At 43.1% G+C, this 19,421-nt stretch overlaps 1 protein-coding gene across 2 annotated transcripts in view; it reads right to left on the bottom strand.

The window, feature by feature from the left end:
• Positions 1 to 216: 216 nt before the first annotated feature.
• arhgef28a (Rho guanine nucleotide exchange factor (GEF) 28a) overlaps positions 217 to 19,421 on the bottom strand; it is a 64,159-nt gene continuing 44,954 nt past the window's right edge. For both annotated transcript variants that reach the window (XM_052592698.1, XM_052592697.1), the window contains 4 exons: positions 16,539 to 16,586; positions 14,802 to 15,317; positions 3,870 to 4,188; positions 217 to 1,550 (listed from right to left, as the gene is read on the bottom strand). In XM_052592698.1, coding sequence (XP_052448658.1) covers positions 1,393 to 1,550; positions 3,870 to 4,188; positions 14,802 to 15,317; positions 16,539 to 16,586 — 1,041 coding nt within the window. In that variant the 3' untranslated portion in view covers positions 217 to 1,392. The remainder of the gene's footprint in view (positions 1,551 to 3,869; positions 4,189 to 14,801; positions 15,318 to 16,538; positions 16,587 to 19,421) is intronic.

Below are 19,421 nucleotides of genomic sequence, written 5' to 3'. Positions count from 1 at the left end.
CAGTTAAATGATCTTAAAGTCAACATGAAATCAAAACTGCCGTAAGTAGATCTGCATTCATTCATAGACACAGATGTACCAACAATGAATTTTAAAAATCTAGTTGGAGCTGTGGTCTAGCAGTTATGTGCATAAACACACCATTGTAAATATTAGATATCAAAATCTATCATAAAATAGATGGAAATTGTTTCAAACAAGAAAAAATACAAAAGCTGATGTATGAACGTTTACTATATAAAACACCTGATACACCTGTCTACATACAACAATTATACAAAACATGCTCTGTACATAACAATGATTTCTTAAAAATATCAACAATAAATAAGGTCTATGGATTGGAAGAAACAAAACAAAAAATAGCAAGTGTTCTCACGTGCAGTTTTTACACAAAGTCATTAAAAAAAGCAAATACACATTGTATTCTTGTCACTTTACATCAAGTACATAATAACACCTAGTACTGGTCTGTACTGGTTTCTTTTATAACAATTATGCCTTGAAATTTGAATTGGGATTTTTATTTATTTATTTGTTGTTGTTTTTTTAGTGTGACTGAAATGACAGCAAGCTTGAATTATGCAATTTGCAAACATATAGTCTATGTATGACCAAAAAGTGTTTATAGTGTTGCCCCACACAAGCAATGAATAATATAACAGACAACATTCAAAATGTGTGAACAAAGCCTTTAGACCAATACAGAAACATTTTAATTAGCCTAAAGTATCAAGAAATATATTTGGATGCAGTGCTGATGAGACGTTTTTTTAGACGTTTACTGCACATGTGACATTACAGGCAATGGTTCATGAGCACCAATGAATCTGAACTGTTTCAGAAGAGTAAAGCAGGACACCACATTATCCTCCATACGGACAACTAGTTTCCAAATGTGAGAGATTGAATTTGAAAGGTAACAATCAAATTCCTAACTCTAAAACCCACACATACATAACATAACCCTGACTCATATACTAAGCAGTGAATGCTTTTATAAACCAAATCATCATTCAACTACTGAAAGAAAGGGTCAGTATTTTTGCATCCTGATGTGAGCTGGCATGGGCAGTTGCAGAAAAATACATTGAATAATACATTGTGTGGGTGGGGGACTTTTGTACGTGTGTGACTAAACGTGTGCTGAAACTGCCTAACCTGATTCTGTCATTGCAGGCTGCAGGCTATAAAGCAAAATCCAGCCTCAGACGAGCCCCGTCTCACACACGGACCAAAGTAAGTGCTATGAAGTCTGGAGAATGTCACAGAAGGCCAAAAGTTTGATTAAAGTTTAAAGAAAGAAGCCAAAAGCAAGGAGTGGGATCAGATCCGGCCCAAATCTCAAATTGAAAATCCAAGTCCAAATGTTTCGTTTCAACACCAACCATTTCAGAGATACACAATATTCTCCTCCGCATCAGTATCTCTGTTCTCTGTCTCTATGTTAACAAAGGGCTGGTTGACGAGCAGGACGTCGGCTTGATGAAGCTCTGCCCCTGTTACTCCGGCTGACCAAGAGTCTTGGACATGACTGAGATGACCCGCGTCTGTGAAGACAAGACCGGATGTTATGATTCATTGCTTCATCAATAGTCACCAAATTACATTACTCATCATTTCCTTAATGTTGATCCATCATTTTCTGTTGGTGAAACACAGAACGTTTTGTGTACAACTGTGGATTTTGGATGATAATGGTATTTTACAATGTAAAGCTCCACAAAGTCTCAGAAGTGATCTTGTGTGCAAAATTCCAAGTCTTCTCCTAGCTTTGTGAAATTTAAGTCATTATTTACTGAAAAAGACAACATTTGAGAGCATCTGTTTCCATTATATATAAAGCTCCTTTTGTGTTTGACCAGAGGAAATAAAATGGGTCAACACTTTTTATTTGAGCAAACTATTATGTTCAGTTTCATGTGACTACATTCATGTAAAAATCTACTCCACACAACAGGTCCAGCTGAAATGCTTTCACATGTCATTTCCATTCATGTGATGTTGTGAACGACACTGATGAATTCCTCTCATTTAATTACCTGCTTCTCAACAATGAGCCAGTTTCATTATCTCCATTCTGAATGTTTGTGTATGTGAGGTAATGTTGTTCGCAGAGTGAAGGTCAAACAGTGACCCTTGACCTCTGACTAAACCATTAAACAAAGCAGTGCTTGTTAATTTAACCAGCACTTCAATAAAGGCCTTCATAGAAGGACAGGTAACTTTCATATTTATGCACTTAGAATAAAATATTTTCTGTTTGAAGCTACAGACTGTAAGGAGATCTTTCAGGTTGTTGAGTGAATCATGACCCACAGTTTAAAGTGTTTGGCCACTCCACTCACAACTGCTGCTTAGGTCTCTTTTTTTCTGGACAAGTATTGTGTTTATAATTTATTTTAATTATATTTTTTATTATTAATTTAAATTTATTTAAATATTTCATTTATTTGAAATACACATTTTTATAACATTCTTAATGTCTTTGCTGTCAATTTTTGAGTGTTGGGGTTAGGCTTGGTAAATAACAGGATGTGCTATTTACTGTAATATCCACCTGTAAAAACCTGCATTTCATTTCAGTGTTCAACAAGTACCTTCAGAAATTACAGAGATAAAGAGTATGTGTGTGTGTTTATACGTATGTGTGAGGGAAACAATTCATAATGTGAGACAGCTCATGTGTAAAAAAACAGATGAATAAGTCTCTGTCTCTCTCCTCCCCTTCCTGGTAAGATGACAGGCCACTCTGTAATGAGTTTGGTAAAGATTTTTAAGATCAATGTTCCAATCAGTCTCTCGTAGCTGGAGGCCTTTGATTCACACGCCACTGTCACCTCGACAGTCAATAGACAGAGGTGTAATCGATCGCCGAGACAGATGTGTATCTGTGTGTGATAGAGTGAGGATGAATCTTTGTTATTAAACACAGATTAACAACACAAAGAGAGCAAATCGACCTTCACTGCTGCAACACAAGATTTAGTAACATTCTGCAAGTTGATGCGATGAAATCAAATTTCTTTTGCTTCTATGGCATAGTTAGGGGCTGAAGATATATATATTAAGTCCAGCTAGGTTTTCTGCTACGTTGTTAACTATAGACAGCTATAAAATAGTAGAAATGTTCCAATCATTAGAGATTCTCCCATACCTTTTATATCGCGGAATATCTAAGACATGATTTTAAATCAGAAAACTATAGCACATACTCCAAAGTGTGTTGCACTTTGGACACTTTTTGCATGAAGAGCTTTGTTGATTATAATGGGAGCAGTTTGTGCCTGGTGCAGTTAACTTTAGATTGTTTACAGTTACCTATTAATGTCACAACTGGTATTTCAACAGGCTCATTAAATTATTTTTGTCTTGTTTTTAAACTCAAGTGTTATGTAATGTGAGGCTTTATATCAGTTCATATTCTTACCCTTTGGTTTGAGTCATAGTATATTTTGAAAATATAACTGAAAATACATTATGGTTATGCAAAAATATTAAGGAGCACAACTGTTGTTAATAATAATAAATATTTCTTGAGCAGCAAATCAGCATATTAGAATGATTTCTAAAGGATCATGTGATAAAGGTGCTGAAATTTCAGCTTTGCCATCACATGAATAAATTACATTTTAAAATATATGCAAATAGGAAACAGTTATTTTAAATTGTAATGATATTTCACAATATTAAGATTTTTTTTTTTTTTACTTTTTGATCAAACAAATGCATATTATTATTTTTAGAGGAGGGGAATATGCAAAAAAAAAAAAAAAAAAAAAAACCTACTCCCACTGTGACAAACGACTCTTCACTCTGCCCAGGTCTACTGTCAACACAGTAATTAGAGATTGCAGTAAAACCATTACCATTGTTTGGGATATCTGTTAGACTTCTCTGAGGGGTCAAGGACATTGTTCCTCCAGTCCAGCTCTCAAGCCCCGCAGGACCGTCAGATAATCCAGCAGAGCTCTGTCTGTGGTTGGATCGGGCCAGGAGTGAATTGAGACTGTTCTGAGCACTGGGAGAATCTGAGTATCCTATAGATCCTGAGTGAAGGTGAACAGTCTGATGATGATGTTGAAGATGGATGTGCCTGTTGTTCAGAGAGGGAGACATAAACGCTGCCTCGTTCACAAAAATGGATCCATGCTCATCCTGACCACCCAGGCGATGGTGACCAGCGTCCTGAAAGACAGATATGCGGATCACTCACATATAACTACAATATACACAAATACAACTTATCTATAAACAAAGCAATCATGGTACATACAGTTGCACCTCATTCAAATTATATAATCAAAGTAATGCCCAGATGGAAGAAAGGTGTTTCTGTGCAGCTTTGCAGCTTCCGATTATGTATAAATGACACACAACTTTACCCCAATTTTTAAAGTCATGATATCGAACATAAGAAGTATTGAACTTACATAAGATGTTTAATCCTGTGAGTTAGTTTGAAAACAATAACAAATAAAAATCAACAAAGAGAACGTGTTGGGGGAAAAAAACAGCAAAAGTATAGATAATATATGATAATTATTATATGATAATTTTGTTTCCTCAAAAATGTATTTTGTTTGTACTTGATTTGATCAAATTTAGAAACCACTGATTCACCTTATAAAACTGACAGCAGAGCCCTACAGTATGATGCAGTTTTCCCATCAGACATCATATCCACCTCTTCACCTCTCGTCCTGCGCTTCTCCTCGTTCATTAAGCTGGCCAGCCTGAATCCTTGACCCACAAGCTCAAAATCACCATTCTGTGCTAACAGAGCCCTCACAAGCAATACAATGACTAAAACCTGGGCCTGAGGTGGCTTTATTTTATGCGGTTCAATGTGTGATGGAGACTCTTAAAGGTAGACACAGAAATACACTTTCCAAAAGGTTACAGCTTAGATGGTGGATACACACTCTCAAGCCATTTAAAGTCATGATTTCATGAACGCCATTCTGAGGGGGAATTCATGCAATGGAGAAAGAAATAAGAGCCTTTGGAAAAGGATTTTAGCTGTCAGATTGTTGCTGTGTTCATGTCTAAATGTTAAGTGTTTTTGTATCTAGTGAAGACACTCCTGAGCAGTGAGTATCAGATGGACACTACTCGCCCTTGCACCTGTCCACTTTCTTATCATTCTGATCACACTACACCAACAAATGAAACACCACTTCCCTGACCTGCAGAATGAAGCACAAAAGAGCTGTTTTTAATTATGTTGCCTTGGTAGGGGCTTTTTAATTATCATTAATCTTAAGCTTGTTTACTAGCAGACAGTAAAGAGGCTGAAGCTAAGACTGCCTCACACGGCCTAAGACTGATGGGCCATGAAATGCTCTCATTATCCCAGGTAGTGAATCAGAGGCTTAGCTTTGTGTGAACAACAGACGTTTGACCGCAACGGAATCCTCCCTGTGTACAAGAGGTCGAAGGAAAGAAATGCTTTCTTCCTTAGTGGCCTGCCACACCTGATTTGACTCTGCCTGATAAAACAAGACTGGCTTTGAACCTTAACAACTCCACTGAGTTTGGGTTTCTGTTTGGGAGGACTGGTAACTGAATTTCATCCAATAATCCAAAATACTGTTCACCTCAAAGACAAGAAGAGAGAAAGAGAGAAATATGAATGTGAAATAAACCATAAGAGCAAACTGAAGAAATAGGGATGTTTATTACTTCTCATTTGTTTTTTGGGGTTTTTTTTTTTTTTTTAAGAAAAAAATACTTTCATTCAGCAAGGATACATTAAATAAATCAAACATGACACTAAAAAAATGTTAGAACATTTTTTTTATGTCAAAATGCTTTCTACTCAAAGAATCCTGGAAAAAGTTTTACTGTTTCTCTTGGGTACCAAATTAATGATTTCTGATTGTTGATGAAAATTTACAATGATCTGTCAATCCAGAGAGAAGAGAGACAAAAGATTGAGAAAGACAGAAAGAAAGTGTACAAAACAGGTTTAATATGTAAGGAACAGAAAAGAAGAAGAACAAAATGAGACAGAAGGGAATTACAAGACAATAAAACCAAATGGGATCAAGAAAAACAGAAAATATATAGCTTCTCTTTTTTGAATTCCTAACTGACAGTTTTGTTCCTTCTTCAAAGTCAAATGAGAGCGGATTTGGGAGAGCTTTCCCCTGACATCACTATCTGGGTGTTTTGGCAACAGAGTAAAGGAGGGATGAGGAAAGAGCAGAGGAGGAAATAAATATTTCAGCGTTTAGAAGACAGCTGCGTCTCCAGACTCATGCTGTGCACGAAGGCTTTTATGACATACCCACAGCTCACAGCTATAGCTTTTAGGAATATTTCAAACATACACAAACAGATATGGAGAACATGCATATACACGCATATGAGCAAACAGGCAGAAACTACAAAGTCCCAAAAGCAAAACAAAAGCCCCCTTGGTGCCACTAGTGACAGTCCATCACAGGAGTCAAGACAGCGTCAGTTTCCATTCAATTGATTCGGAAGAAACTGATTAAAACTACTTTTAATCAATATCTAACTAATGTGTATAACTCAAACGCATAGAGATGTATTTTTGAATAGATTCTTCTTTCATATGTGGTAGTCTAAGCAAGTTCAAATCATTGTATCAGAGCCAAAGGAAGGCTGACAGCCAAGACTTCTGATGTATAAACTGACCAATCAGAATACCAATGCACAAATTACAACACTTTAATTTTAAAAAGTATGGCTTGAAGGGCAGAAAGAGAACTAGAATTTGTCTCCTTACAGATAAATGAGCAATTTTAACTAATGCGTCCATAGAGGTTGCTTCCAGGAGACAAAGATTGCACTGCATGATTCAATCCATTCATATGAAGTGGTTGGCTGGTGTTTAAAAAATGATCATTGTTAAAGGTATAGTACACAATAAAGAATCTTTGTTTCAAATTTACTTGGAAATGGACAAAATACTAAACTCATCCAAAATCACACTCTTGTCCTACCTCGAGTCATTACGGCCTACAAAAACGGTTGATATTTTGATATTCATTCAATGGGAAATGTCAAGTTTATGTCATTCCACCTTCATTTTCACAGATAAATACAAGTAAACCTTAAACCATTAGATTCATTTACTCATAAGAGAAGTTCCAAAGTACAACTGACGTAAATTATTTTCCTTAGCAAGTAACATAAAAATTGTAAATGGCTGGATTGTTGTTTTTTGCTAATGTGCTTAAGTCACCATCACCGTTTCCAGATTCAAAAACTCTATAAGAACCTAAAAGCAAACAAAAAACTATTAATTTACACTCATGGTGTATATCATGAGCCTAACCTTTATCTTAGTAGCGAAATCTCCAGGTGTCGACCAGGTTATTTCAAATCTTAGCTTAAATGTGTGCTATAAATAAATAGTGCTCGTAAATACCCGTTGAGATTCTTAAATGAATTCTCAATTGAAGTTGAGACTTGGAGCAGGAAACAGTATTTGATATGTCATGATTTAACAAGTGGATTGATTTGATTTGTTTTGTTTCACTAGTTCACGCTTACATATAATTAGCTGAGGTATGGTATGCGTATTTGGCGTGCTGTCCGGGGAAGGGCTCCGAGCTCGGGAATTGCCCGAACCTAGAGTACCCCCCCTTCCCCGTATATTGTAAAGTGAACTTGAAGTGGGGAGATGGGGTGGAGGAGGGATGCTGATAAACCGTCAATGGATAGAGGTAAGTCAGCGATATTTATACTGTGGGATTGATTACTTGATTGTGGTCCACCTGTGATGATTAGGCTAAGTATCTGACGCGCTCCTCCCGAATCTTCATAGATAATTACATTTCACTAGTTCACGCTTACATATAATTAGCTGAGGTATGGTATGCGTATTTGGCGTGCTGTCCGGGGAAGGGCTCCGAGCTCGGGAATTGCCCGAACCTAGAGTACCCCCCAAAAAGGCAAATGTACAGGAGGACAGCCGCCAGTTTAAAGAATGCCCCCAAAAAGCAGAGTACTGGCGGGGGCTGATTTGGTTTCTGAGAAGTTATCTCGTTGGCAGGCTGGAAGCCCTACCAGCTGCAGCTAGTGAACTACGTGGTTGTTGGCGCCCGGTCGGTAGGGCTCGGGCCGATGCTCAACTGGAGTTTTTTGGCGTTGGATCGGTGAGCCCTACCGGCCGATGAGGAGGAGCGGCGTGGTTGTGGTGCCCGACCGGGAGGACCCGAGTTGCCTCGACCGGAATAGGTCACGGTGTCGGCGTACGGGCCCTACTGGCTGATAGCCCCTGCTATTCAGTGGGTGAAGGGCCTAACGCTGACCGAGAGGGCCCATGAAGCCTCCGACAGGAGATTGAGACTCAGGATGACGGACGTCTGGGTCCTCTCGGTTAGGCAGATAAAAAGCTTTTGGGCCAGCCGACAAGGAGGACTCTGGCAACATCCGACGGGAGATCCCGACTCACGGCATCGGCTGGATGAGATTCGCTTGCGGCTGGCAAGCATAGGCCCGTCCGGGAGACTCTCGCCAGACGTCTGAAGGGAGCGCACGCGACAGACGGGTAAGCCTCGGCGGACGGGGAGGGTTGGAAAGGAAAACCCGACTGGGAGGACTCTCGCAGCATCCGATGGGGCCTCTAACTCAGAACATCGAACGGGTAAGCCTCGCCAGACGGGGTTAAAAGATGTGAGAGTAGCTGAGGGTAGGTTTTTTTTTTTTTTTTTTTTTTTTTTGCAGGATTTGGCGAGAGGACGAGACTCGTAGCGTCGGACGGTTAAGCCTCGCCTACCGTCAAATGGAAAGGTAAGTTGTGTGGCCGAGAGACTGTTACCGACGTTCGAAGGGAGCACACACATCGAACGGGTAAGCCTCGCCGACCGTAGGGTGGAAACGTAAAGCAAGTCTGTCCAGGAGGCTCTCGCCAGCGTCCGAAGGGAGCACACACATCGAACGGGTAAGCCTCGCTGACCATAGAAAAGGAAAAGGTAAGGTTGTCTAACCGGGAGGCTCTCGCCGGCGTCCGAAGGGAGCACGCGCATCGAACGGGTAAGCCTCTCCGGATGGCGGACAGAAAAGGTAACGACAGGTGGCCAGGAGGCTCTTGCCAGCGTCCGGCGGGGACAAACTGGGTGAGCCTCGCAGGCCGTAGGATGGAAAAGGTAAGTTTGCGTGGTCGTTAGGCTGTCGTCGGCGTTTAAGGGAGTTTGCTACTCCTGGCAAGAGACGGTTTAGCCTTGGTGACCATAGGAAGGAAGGAGAGTTTATTGTGTGTTAGGTACTTGCAGCATTTAAGCAGCTTGCTTGTAGGTTTGTAACCTGAACCACACAGTAGGGTCGTGGTTGGCTGGCCAGGAGGCTGTCGCCGGCGTCCGATGGGAGCACTCGCATCGGACGGGTAAGCCTCACTGGCCAAGGGTGGAAAAGGTCAGGTTGTCTAGCCAGGAGGCTCGGACCGACGTCCGATAGGAGCTTAGCTCCAGGAATCGAACGGGTAAACCTCTCTGGCTGAAGGACGGAAAAGGTTGTCCGGCCGGGAGGCTCTTACCTTCGTCCGACAGGAGCTTAGCTCCCGGATAGAACGGTTAAGCCTCGCTGGCCAAAGGACGGAAAAGGTAAGGTTGTCTAGCCGGGAAGCTCTCGCCTACGTTCAATGGGAGCCTTGACTCCATGCGTTGGACGGGTAAACCTCTCCGTACGTAAGACAGAAAATGGAAAAGCAGGTAGCCGGGGGCTTTCACCTACGTCCGAAGGGAGTGTGAGCTCCTGGCAACGGACGGGTAAGCCTTGTTGGCCGCAGAATGGAAAAGGTGAGGTTGTCTGGCCGGGAGGCTCTCGTCGGCATCCGAAGGGAGCTCGTGCTCCTGTCATCGAAGAGAGAAGCCTCGCTGGTCATAGGATAGAAAAGGTTAGGTTATTTGGCCGGGGGTGTGCGGCTGGAGTCGGCGGTATTAATAGGAATTTACTCGTCGGTATTCAGTAGGGATGTGTCGCTGAGGGTTTTTTTTTTTTTTTTATTTTTTTTTATTTATGGCCGATGAGGGTTTGGTGGGCTTTCTTTATGTGAAACTGGTTTATTCTGATGTAGCTTTGGTATGCTTCTGAGGACCATCTTCCTAGAGTTTGGATCTGTTGGTTGGAGAGGCCTTTTTGTGCAGCTGAAGTTGCTGCTCCGATGCGAAATGAATGGGTGGAGAAATTGTTCGCTGGGATGCCTGATAATTGCAGGACGCATTTGAGGTGTTTTTGGAACCAGAAACGAGTGACTGGTTTTTTTGGACTCGTCGGTGAATAGGGGTTCGTGTGGGGATTTTGCCTGGGAATTTCTAAGGTGTAAAAAGGCGAGGACGGATTGGTAAGGCTGGATTGGGGAGGGGAGATTGAAAATGTATATGAAATGGCCTTTGTTGGTTTGGTCTGTTTTGCTTTGTTTGATTAAATAAGCGATTGTTTCGTCATCTAGTATGGTTAGGTCTGACACGGTGGGGTTGATTTTAGGATTAAATTTGGAAGAGATCGTAAGCTCCGAGCACCTGAGAAAACCGAAAAAGGCAAGGATGAACATGGCGTCGAGTGTGCGGGCAATGCTGAGGGGTTGGTAATTTGTGCGAAGGGTGTGGATACATTTTGTGAGGATATCTAGCGTTATGGGTTTTCTGGTGTCTGGATGGGTGGGCTGGGATCGCTGGATCCCTTTGATTAGGAGGGAGGTTTGTGAATTATTTATTTCGGGTGAAGGAGCGCCGGTCATTAGTTTGTGAAAAAACTGGACTCCGCTCAGGTAGTTTTTTATAGATCCGACTTGGAGACCCTTGGTGCCGTTGAGGAACGAAATGAAAGAGGTGATGGAGAGTAGAGAAAAATCTGGGAAAGGGATGTTATAGGTGAGGTGAAATGACTTAAAGCACCTCCATGCAGTCACGTATGACTGGAGGGTTCTGGGAGAGACTGCTTGGAGAATAGAGTCCAGTGATGCTTCGAGGAGTGGTTTTAGAGGGTGAGTTACGGAAATATTAATTCTGAATAGTGAGGAACCGGAGTGGGGAATTGGTCCGCCTCTGGAGCCAGCGTCCTGAATTTCTGAAACAGAAAACGAGACAGGGAGTCAGCGATTTGGTTTTCTGTACCTGGGACGTGCTTTGCGCTAATTATGAATTGGTCGCATGCTGCGATCCATATAAGGCGTCTAAGGAGAGGCATGAGGGCGGGGGAGTGAGAACGGCCTTTGTTTATGCACTGAACTACGGCTTCGTTGTCGCAGTGCACTAAAATGCTTTTAGTTGTCCATTCATTGCCCCACAGGAAGGCTGCTACTACGAGGGGATAGAGCTCGAAAAGAGCTGAGGACTGGGTCGAGTCCTGCATCTGGGGGGGCCATGTGGACGCGAACCAACGGCCTTGGTAGAAACCTCCGAAACCAATTGAGGGAGCCGCGTCTGTAAACAGCTGCAAGTCGATGGGAGACGAGATTAAATTGTTGTAAAAAAAAAGAAAGCCCGTTCCATTGTCTAAGGAACAGGATCCATAATTTAAGTTCGTCGCGGCATGCATGGGTTAGGGGGATGAGGTCCTCGAGCGCGTGAACTGATGATGCGAGTGTTAGAAGGTGCGCGATGAATGGGCGTCCTTGTGGAATTATGCGCATGGCGAAATTTAAATGCCCGAGCAGGGAAAGAAGTTCGCGTTTAGAACAACAAGGGCTGTCGAGGAGGGTGGATGAGACGAGAATTATTCTATCAATCTTTTCCTTTGGCAGGGAGAGCTGAAATTTAGCTGAGTCGAGGTAGATGCCGAGGAACTCTATGGTTGTGGCAGGACCCATGGTTTTTTCCTGAGCGATGGGAATCCCGAGCTCGGAAAAGACTTTTTGGACGGTGAGGATATGGGCGGCTGGGATTGCCTTGGGCGATGAAATGACCAGGAAGTCATCTAAGAGATGGATAATATGTGGGATTGCGTAATTGTTGGAAAGGATCCAGCAAACGGCTTCTGATAGCATATCGAAAATTTTGGGGCTGCTTTTGCATCCGAAGGTTAACCGGACGGCGAAATAGTATTTCTCGAGCCATCGTATCCCGAACAGGTGCCAAAAATCCGGATGGATGGGCATCACTTTGAAAGCAGAAGTGATGTCTATTTTTGCTAACCAGGCTCCTCGGCCCGCGATTTTAATCAGTTCGACTGCCTGATCTATGTCTTGGTATTTGAGTGAAAATTCGTCGAGGGGTATCAAACTATTAATGCTCGGGACTGTGGAATTACGCGGAGATGACAGGTCTACTATTAGGCGTTTCTTACCAGAAAATTTTCTCGTAGCCACTCCGATTGGGCTGACTCTGAACGTTTTGAAGGGGGGGGTATTGAAGGGCCCGATCATGAAGCCTGACTCGACTTCTTTTTTGATGAGGTTAGCTACTATATCGGGCTCTGCGAGGGCGGATTGGAGATTACGGCAGACGGTGTTTTGGGTAAGCTCGCAAACGACGCCCGGGTTAAAACCGTGTTTGAGGCCAGACAGGAGATAATTAGTAAATTCTTTGTCGGGATGGTGTGCTAGTTCAATGGTCATGCGAAAAATATTCACAGGAGTCGATAGGTAATTTTTAGATTTTTTATTTACGGCTTTATGCACGGGGCAAACTATGCGTGCATGAGCACCGCCACAGAACTTGCAGGAGTGTAGATAGCGGCAATGCTGTCTGATGCATTTCCCGTTGTTGAAGGCGATACATAGCTGTGTGCTTTCTTCTCCTGGTTGGGCTAGGCGTGAGTTTGCTGCGGTAACTGATTTTGGGACATAGCTGGTGGATTTTGCCGGGGGAGTAAGAGAGTGTTGGGTTGCGTCCGGGTTTATTTGTGGGCAGGTTGTGGTGGAGTGAGCCACGGACCTGCAGATTGCGCACGAAATGCTCCTACAGCCTAGGAATACGCGACTGTGCAAGTCGGAGTCGATCGCTCCCCAGTAAGGGCACTGGTTCCACTGAGCTATTCGGATGGCACATTTAGCGGAAAAAAGCTTGTGGTAAGTGTAGAAGTGCCCCCCTCCGTAGGACAACGCGAGTTCGGCTATTATAGACAAATAATCGTTTAGTTCGCGTCGCCTGTGGGGGAAGGCTGAGCAGATTATCTCGGTGTAGCGGTTGAATGCGATGGTGAATTCGGAGAAGGAGAGTAGTCGAGATGAAAGGGGATTTGGATTTTTTAGCGTGACTGAGAAGTCCCCGCAGTCTATTTGGCGGTTTGAATCGGATGTGGGCAGGAGAGAAAGGAGAGACGAGAGATCTACATCCGCACCTGCTAATATCTGTGCCCGAATGCTGTGGGTCACTTGGGGAGGTTCGAGGGCGACAGCGTTTGATGGGATGGGCATTGGTGTAGCAGTGAAGAGTGAATGGGGGGATTTCGCTTGGAGGAGGGTGGTGGCGACAACTGGGGGCGGAGCTGTGTTTGGCAGCGATTGCGGCCAAGCGCTTGCTTGAGCCGCGGGCCCGGAGTTTGAGGCCGCGGGTTGCGGGGCTGGGTTGGGCGGCCAGTATGGCCAGGCAGTTGCTTGGGCCGCGGGCCCGAAGCTGGGATGGGCTAGAGTCGGGGCTGTGTAAGGCGGCCAGTTCGGCCAAACGTTAGCATGAGCGGCGGGCTCGGAGCTCGGCAGAGCGGGAGGCGGGGCATTGTGTGACAGCCAGTTCGACCAAGCGCTAGTTTGGACCGCGGGCGCGAAGCTGGAGGAAGCGGGAGGCGGCGCTGTATGTGGCGAACTGTTCGGCCAAGCGCTCGCCTGGGCTGCGGTGTTGGTATTGAAAGTTCCGTATGGAGGGGCTGCGATGGGTGGAGGAGGCGGCCAGGAGCCTCCTTGGGCTTCGGCGCCCTGAGCTGTTGGAATTGGAGCCGCGGAAGGAGGCTGAGCTCCGGGCGACATAGCGAGCGCCCTTGCGGTTGGAACCGGGGCGCGGCCTAGGCTTGCTGAAGGCCTCTTGCTACGGCTTGATAGCCGCTGCGAGCTAGGCCTAGCGGCGGAGGATGGTGGAGTGCTTTGAGGCGAATTTTGAGGTACTCCTTTCTTTTGTCGTTTCTTTGGTACAGGGGTAGACTGGGGAGAAATGTTATTATTTAGATTTTTTGTATACAAGTCGTACAGTTCGGATTTGTTTAACTTGCTTGATGGTGTGATGTCGTTTTTGGACAGGGCCTGCCTCAGACTCGACACCGTCCATTTGTCGATTGGCGGAATCGTATGCCTGGCCGAGCGGTAGGAGGACGCGGGGGAGTCAGCCGCGGTTCTCGCCGGAGGCGGCGAAGGTAGGCCTAGGCGTCTTGGGAGGCGAGTAGCTGCTCGCGCCGTACCGCGCCCGCGGGTTGGAGCCTGGGGCTCGATTTGGTTGCCACGCCGGGAAGGGGTGGCCTTGGAGCCGGCTGGCTGCAGTGATGGGGCTGGGGAAGAGCTGGATGAGTCTTCTGACGAGGAATCTCGGTTTTGGGACATGGTGCATGCGGACCAAAATGCTGATAAACCGTCAATGGATAGAGGTAAGTCAGCGATATTTATACTGTGGGATTGATTACTTGATTGTGGTCCACCTGTGATGATTAGGCTAAGTATCTGACGCGCTCCTCCCGAATCTTCATAGATAATTACATGTAAATGACAGGTTGAAGGAGGTGAGCGATTGAAATTTGTCTGGCCTATGGATAACCTTTTTTTTTTTTTATACTGGTGTATATAATAATAAACCATTTATAATGAACATGGCAATATTCCATTCAATATTCTAGTTTTAATTTCATGGTGACTTACACATCAACACAGACCATACATTTCCATCCCATCCCATGATGATCACCTGTGTCTGCTGTCCATCCAGTGGTATCACCATAGCTGGCAGGTTCTGCTGGTAGCCCTGCCTCAAACTGTCCAGCAGCCTCCGCTGGGCATCCAGCTTCTCCTTCTCCTTTTCCACACTTCTCTGGCCTTCTTGCAGCCTCTCCAGGCTTTGCTGGTACTCCTGCAGCTGCTCTTGGAGCTCCTGCTGCTCACTCTGCAGTCTCCGCTCCTCTAGGTGGCACACCACCTCCCTCTGCTCCAGTGATGCCTCCAGGTCTGACTGCTGAAGCTGCCTCACCTGGCTCTCCCGTTCCCACTGCTGCCGCTCTCGTACCAGGGCGCCCCGTAGACGGGCCACATCCGCCAGCTCCTCTCGCCGGCGCTCCACCTCCCGCTGACGCTCCTGCTCCTGCAGGGTCTGGTTGCTGCGAGTGATGGGCAGTGGGCGGGAGTGTTGGTGAGGGGAGGGGCTTGCTAACAGGAAGAGGAGGAGCCTCTGGACTTCATAGCAACTGTCTTGGATGGTGACTGCGGCCTATTCACAAAAAGTGAGGGGGTTTAAATGTTTGTGTTTATAGCCAGCACGTGTGTAGTGTCTTGACTAAACAACTACCCTCATCTTCAATTCATCTGACAATTCGTCGCCAGCAAAAATTCTGACAATTCATTATCATCATAAGATTTTAATAATTTGATTCTGCATGTACGTACATGCACATATGTACATATGTATACATACATATATAACGCAAGCCCGATGCAAAAAACTGCATATTTTCTTGTGCCGTCTCTAGTGACATTTTAAATGAAGCTGTTTTCAGCTCTAAAAACCTGAGGAAAATTAGCATTTTTCAGACATGGTTCCCTCTGGTATATCTAATTGGTTTTCGATTTTGAGTAAAATAAGGTCTGTGGTTAACATCTCTTGAAGAATTACTTTCATGTTTTGTTATATAACTAATTGAAGTCATAACTCAAATGTTACAAAAAATATACATTTCTAACAAATTACTAAAGACTACATTGCTGTCTTGCATATGTAAAAGACAGTAACTACATAATCTGTGAAAACTGAATAATAATTCAAATCGAGTCTCTTAGCCTAAGATCTGTCCTGTGACAGATGGGTTTGGCTCAACTATGCTCAGGTTCAGATTCATGCTTAGAGAAAGCTGACTGTGAAAACAACTATAAACGTATATATCATATATAACATTTGAACAGTAGTGCACATTGTTGTAGTAGCTGCAGTCCTTGTAAAGCAATTATCTATCATCTGTTTTTAAAGCACACAACAGCAACAAATTCACATTTGATTTTAATTGTAACGGTGTAAATTATGCTACATAACAAAATGTCTCCGTTTTATTTTACATCATGACTGAACAGATCTATTATGCCTACCTACTCACAAACAAACAGTAGAAATATAGTTTTTTTTTTGTTGTTGTTGTTTCTTTTTCTAATAGTGATTCATAAAGAAGAGCAATCTCTTCTAAGAGCCTTTTGTAGGTGTGTCCCTTATTTCTATGTTCCAGATAACCTGCATTACAACACCTGCTATTATACATCCAAACCATAGCATGTTATATAAGAGAGTTTTATAGTCGGTCAAACATGTTTAGGCGATGAAACTTAAGGCTTGGACAGAGCTATTAACAGTGAGTCATGTTGTGGGTTTGTGTGTGTCTGACACAAGGGCTGTCCACTATAATTACTCTTTCAGTTGGTATGTGGTTGTGTGACATGAGCTCACCTGTAGACTATACAGCAGCTGAGTCAAGCTCTGCACACTCTGACTCACCTGCATTAAGACAACAAACAAACAATGAGTGACAAAGTGAACAACTCCAAAATAAACCTATGAGCCTACTCTGAGCAATGTCACTTCTTCCATAGCTGCGTGCACTATAGCAGTATGTTCTGTTCCATTGCAAACAACTGTGCAATATATTTCATTTACATTTTTTGGCAGACATCTGCTTCCTGTAGCACATTTTACAAAACTGCAAGCATTGCGTTTACTTCAGCAGGTTGCTAGGGATGATTCAAAAACTTCAGCATCTGTTGACTAAAATACCACTTGGTTCATTATCTACAAAGTCAACAGACAGCACAGGAAACAGACGGCGGTGACCTGAGTTAAAGAAAACAGCCTTTTAGCCAAGTAGGTTTGTAAATTAGCAAGGCAAAGTGTTCACTCAAGGATGCATGAGTAATGTGGGAGGACACATTTAGACATTCGTTGATTGATTACTTCCCAGAAAGTGAGAGGATGAAAAAAAAATGCCTGTTAATGGTTGTTATACCTCTAAATTCACCTTAACTTGAGTTGGACAGTTTCCTATGTTAATTAAACATTGTGTTGGATTGAAAATCAATAATATTACTACACTTTAATGCAATTTGGATTCTAGTGTAGAAGTATAAACGGGAAGATAGTTGCAACAAATACACTCTTTTGTGTTGAAATCAACACAAAACAAGTCTGCCCTCTTAAGGCAAGGTTTATGGCAGTCAATTTCAATATTAAGTTCGTAGCACCATCTGGTGGACACACAAATATGGTTTTGTTGGCTGCTTATATGCAACAGGATCAATTTTGCCTCTTCTATAACGACACGGAGTACAAATATAACTTAATATAAATTGTCATTTAAAGCTTAAGTGATAGAATAAATAAATGTAGAAAACAAATAAATATAAATTTATTTAACATCCTGTAAATCAAAAATCCTTTGTTCCATTTCGGTTGATCACTTTGAAGGTGTGTCGAAGTTCCAAAACTAGGGTTTGTTTTGGGAGCCCAGACACTTCTGACATTGAGAAAAGGCCAAGACAATTGGAGAGAAAATTTGCATAGCTGGCCACACCCCAGACATCAGAGTATAAATATAGCAGCATAGCATTTGCTCACTCCTTCCGTTTTTCTGAGCCAAATGTAGCGTCTCTGTGAGAAGCCCCACTCATTCACCTCTCTATCTCCTCGTCTTTGGATCTACGGCACAGGCAGTGGTTAACCAATTATGGAGAGAGCAATTGTGGTGCATCTTTGCCTTTAAAATACCACTAGCTGGCATGGTTGCCTGAGACTCCCGTCCAGGGCCTGTATGTTTTCTTTATCCCTTGTGGTGAAGGATGCCCTGCATGCCATGGCTATCCTGCAGATCTACTGTACAAGGCCAAGTTGTTCAAATAACTACACAAGGGTTGTCCCAACCCAGAGGTTTTCAATGAACTCCGCTCAGCGACCAACTATGCCCTGCGGGCTACAAAGGTCACAGCGCAGGCTCTGGGCAGGGTGATTTTGTCCCCATTTCAATGCCCCCATTTCTAGGGCTGTGACGGTGGCAGATTTTTAAAACTGCGGTGGTAATGGAACAACTACCGCAATTGTGGTGTTGATATAATTAATATTTATTAGGGCCTAATATTTATATTTATAATTTATGTAAATATATATATGCCTCGTCCTATTTATGAGGTACTGACACAAGTTCAATTGTCCTGTGTAGAGACTCAACCTGTTCCACCGCCAAGCAAGCGGGCACATTAACTCTTCATCTGCACGCTCTCTCTTTGAAATAGGAATCTTTGCCACATTTCTTGTCAACATCTTTCATTTATTGCTGTATTTTCCTGCACTCAAACCTGCCAAACTAAAGGAACCACTGTGTATGGCGTCTGAGGTAATTTGAGAATTACCATAGACTTACAGTATAGTCTAAATAAAACAATTTGCAACTATTACTGATTTTACACTTGTATACAAAACTTAGCATTATGCTTGTTATAGATTGCGTGTTGTCACATGCACTGCCGCCGGTGGCAGTAGACAACCACGGATGGCAGCTGACCACTGTGGTGACACGGTTGTCATGGCTGTTACCGCCCTACCCATTTCATAGATTGGTCTCTTCAGCAACACTGTTGAAGAATTTACACAGACGTTATCCACAGTTACAAATACTCAACCCCATAATTAAAATTTTCTCATTAATCACTTTCCCCCATGTTGTTCCAAACCCGTAAAAGCTTTGTTTGACTTCGGAACACAGTTTAAGATATTTAGGATGAAAACCGGGAGGCTTTTGACTGCCAAGTAAATTACAATGTCAAGGTCCAGAAAAGTATGAAAAACATCATCAGAATAGCACTAGCACTGTCATCAGTGTTTCATCTGTAGCGTTATGTAGTGATGCAAATACTTTTTGTACACAAAGAAAACAAAAATTACAACTTAATTCAACAATTCCTTTGTCAACAGAATTCAGTCGTTATTTTTGTTTTCTTAACTTTACAAACAGTATTGTTGTCACTTCATAACTTTACGGTTGAAACACTTAGGGCAGATAGAATATTCGGACGATGCTTTTGATACTTTTCTGGACCATGACAGTTTAATTTACTTGGTAGTCTATGGGACACTCACAAGCCTTAACGTTTTCATCCAAAAACATCTTAAATAGTGTTCTGAGGACGAATGAAGCTTTTATGGATTTGGAATGACATGGGGGTAAGTGATGAATGACAAAACTTTCATTTTGGGGTGGAGTAACCCATTAAGAAGCAGATGGAGGCTATTATACACATTCTGCCTTCTTCCCTGGGTCACAATCACACATCTAGACTATCTGGC

The sequence above is a fragment of the Carassius gibelio genome, chromosome A5, assembly GCF_023724105.1.
Source record: "Carassius gibelio isolate Cgi1373 ecotype wild population from Czech Republic chromosome A5, carGib1.2-hapl.c, whole genome shotgun sequence".
Classification (NCBI taxonomy): domain Eukaryota; kingdom Metazoa; phylum Chordata; class Actinopteri; order Cypriniformes; family Cyprinidae; genus Carassius; species Carassius gibelio.
Note: the sequence above shows the minus strand (reverse complement) of the source record. Positions and strands in the feature narration are given on the sequence as shown.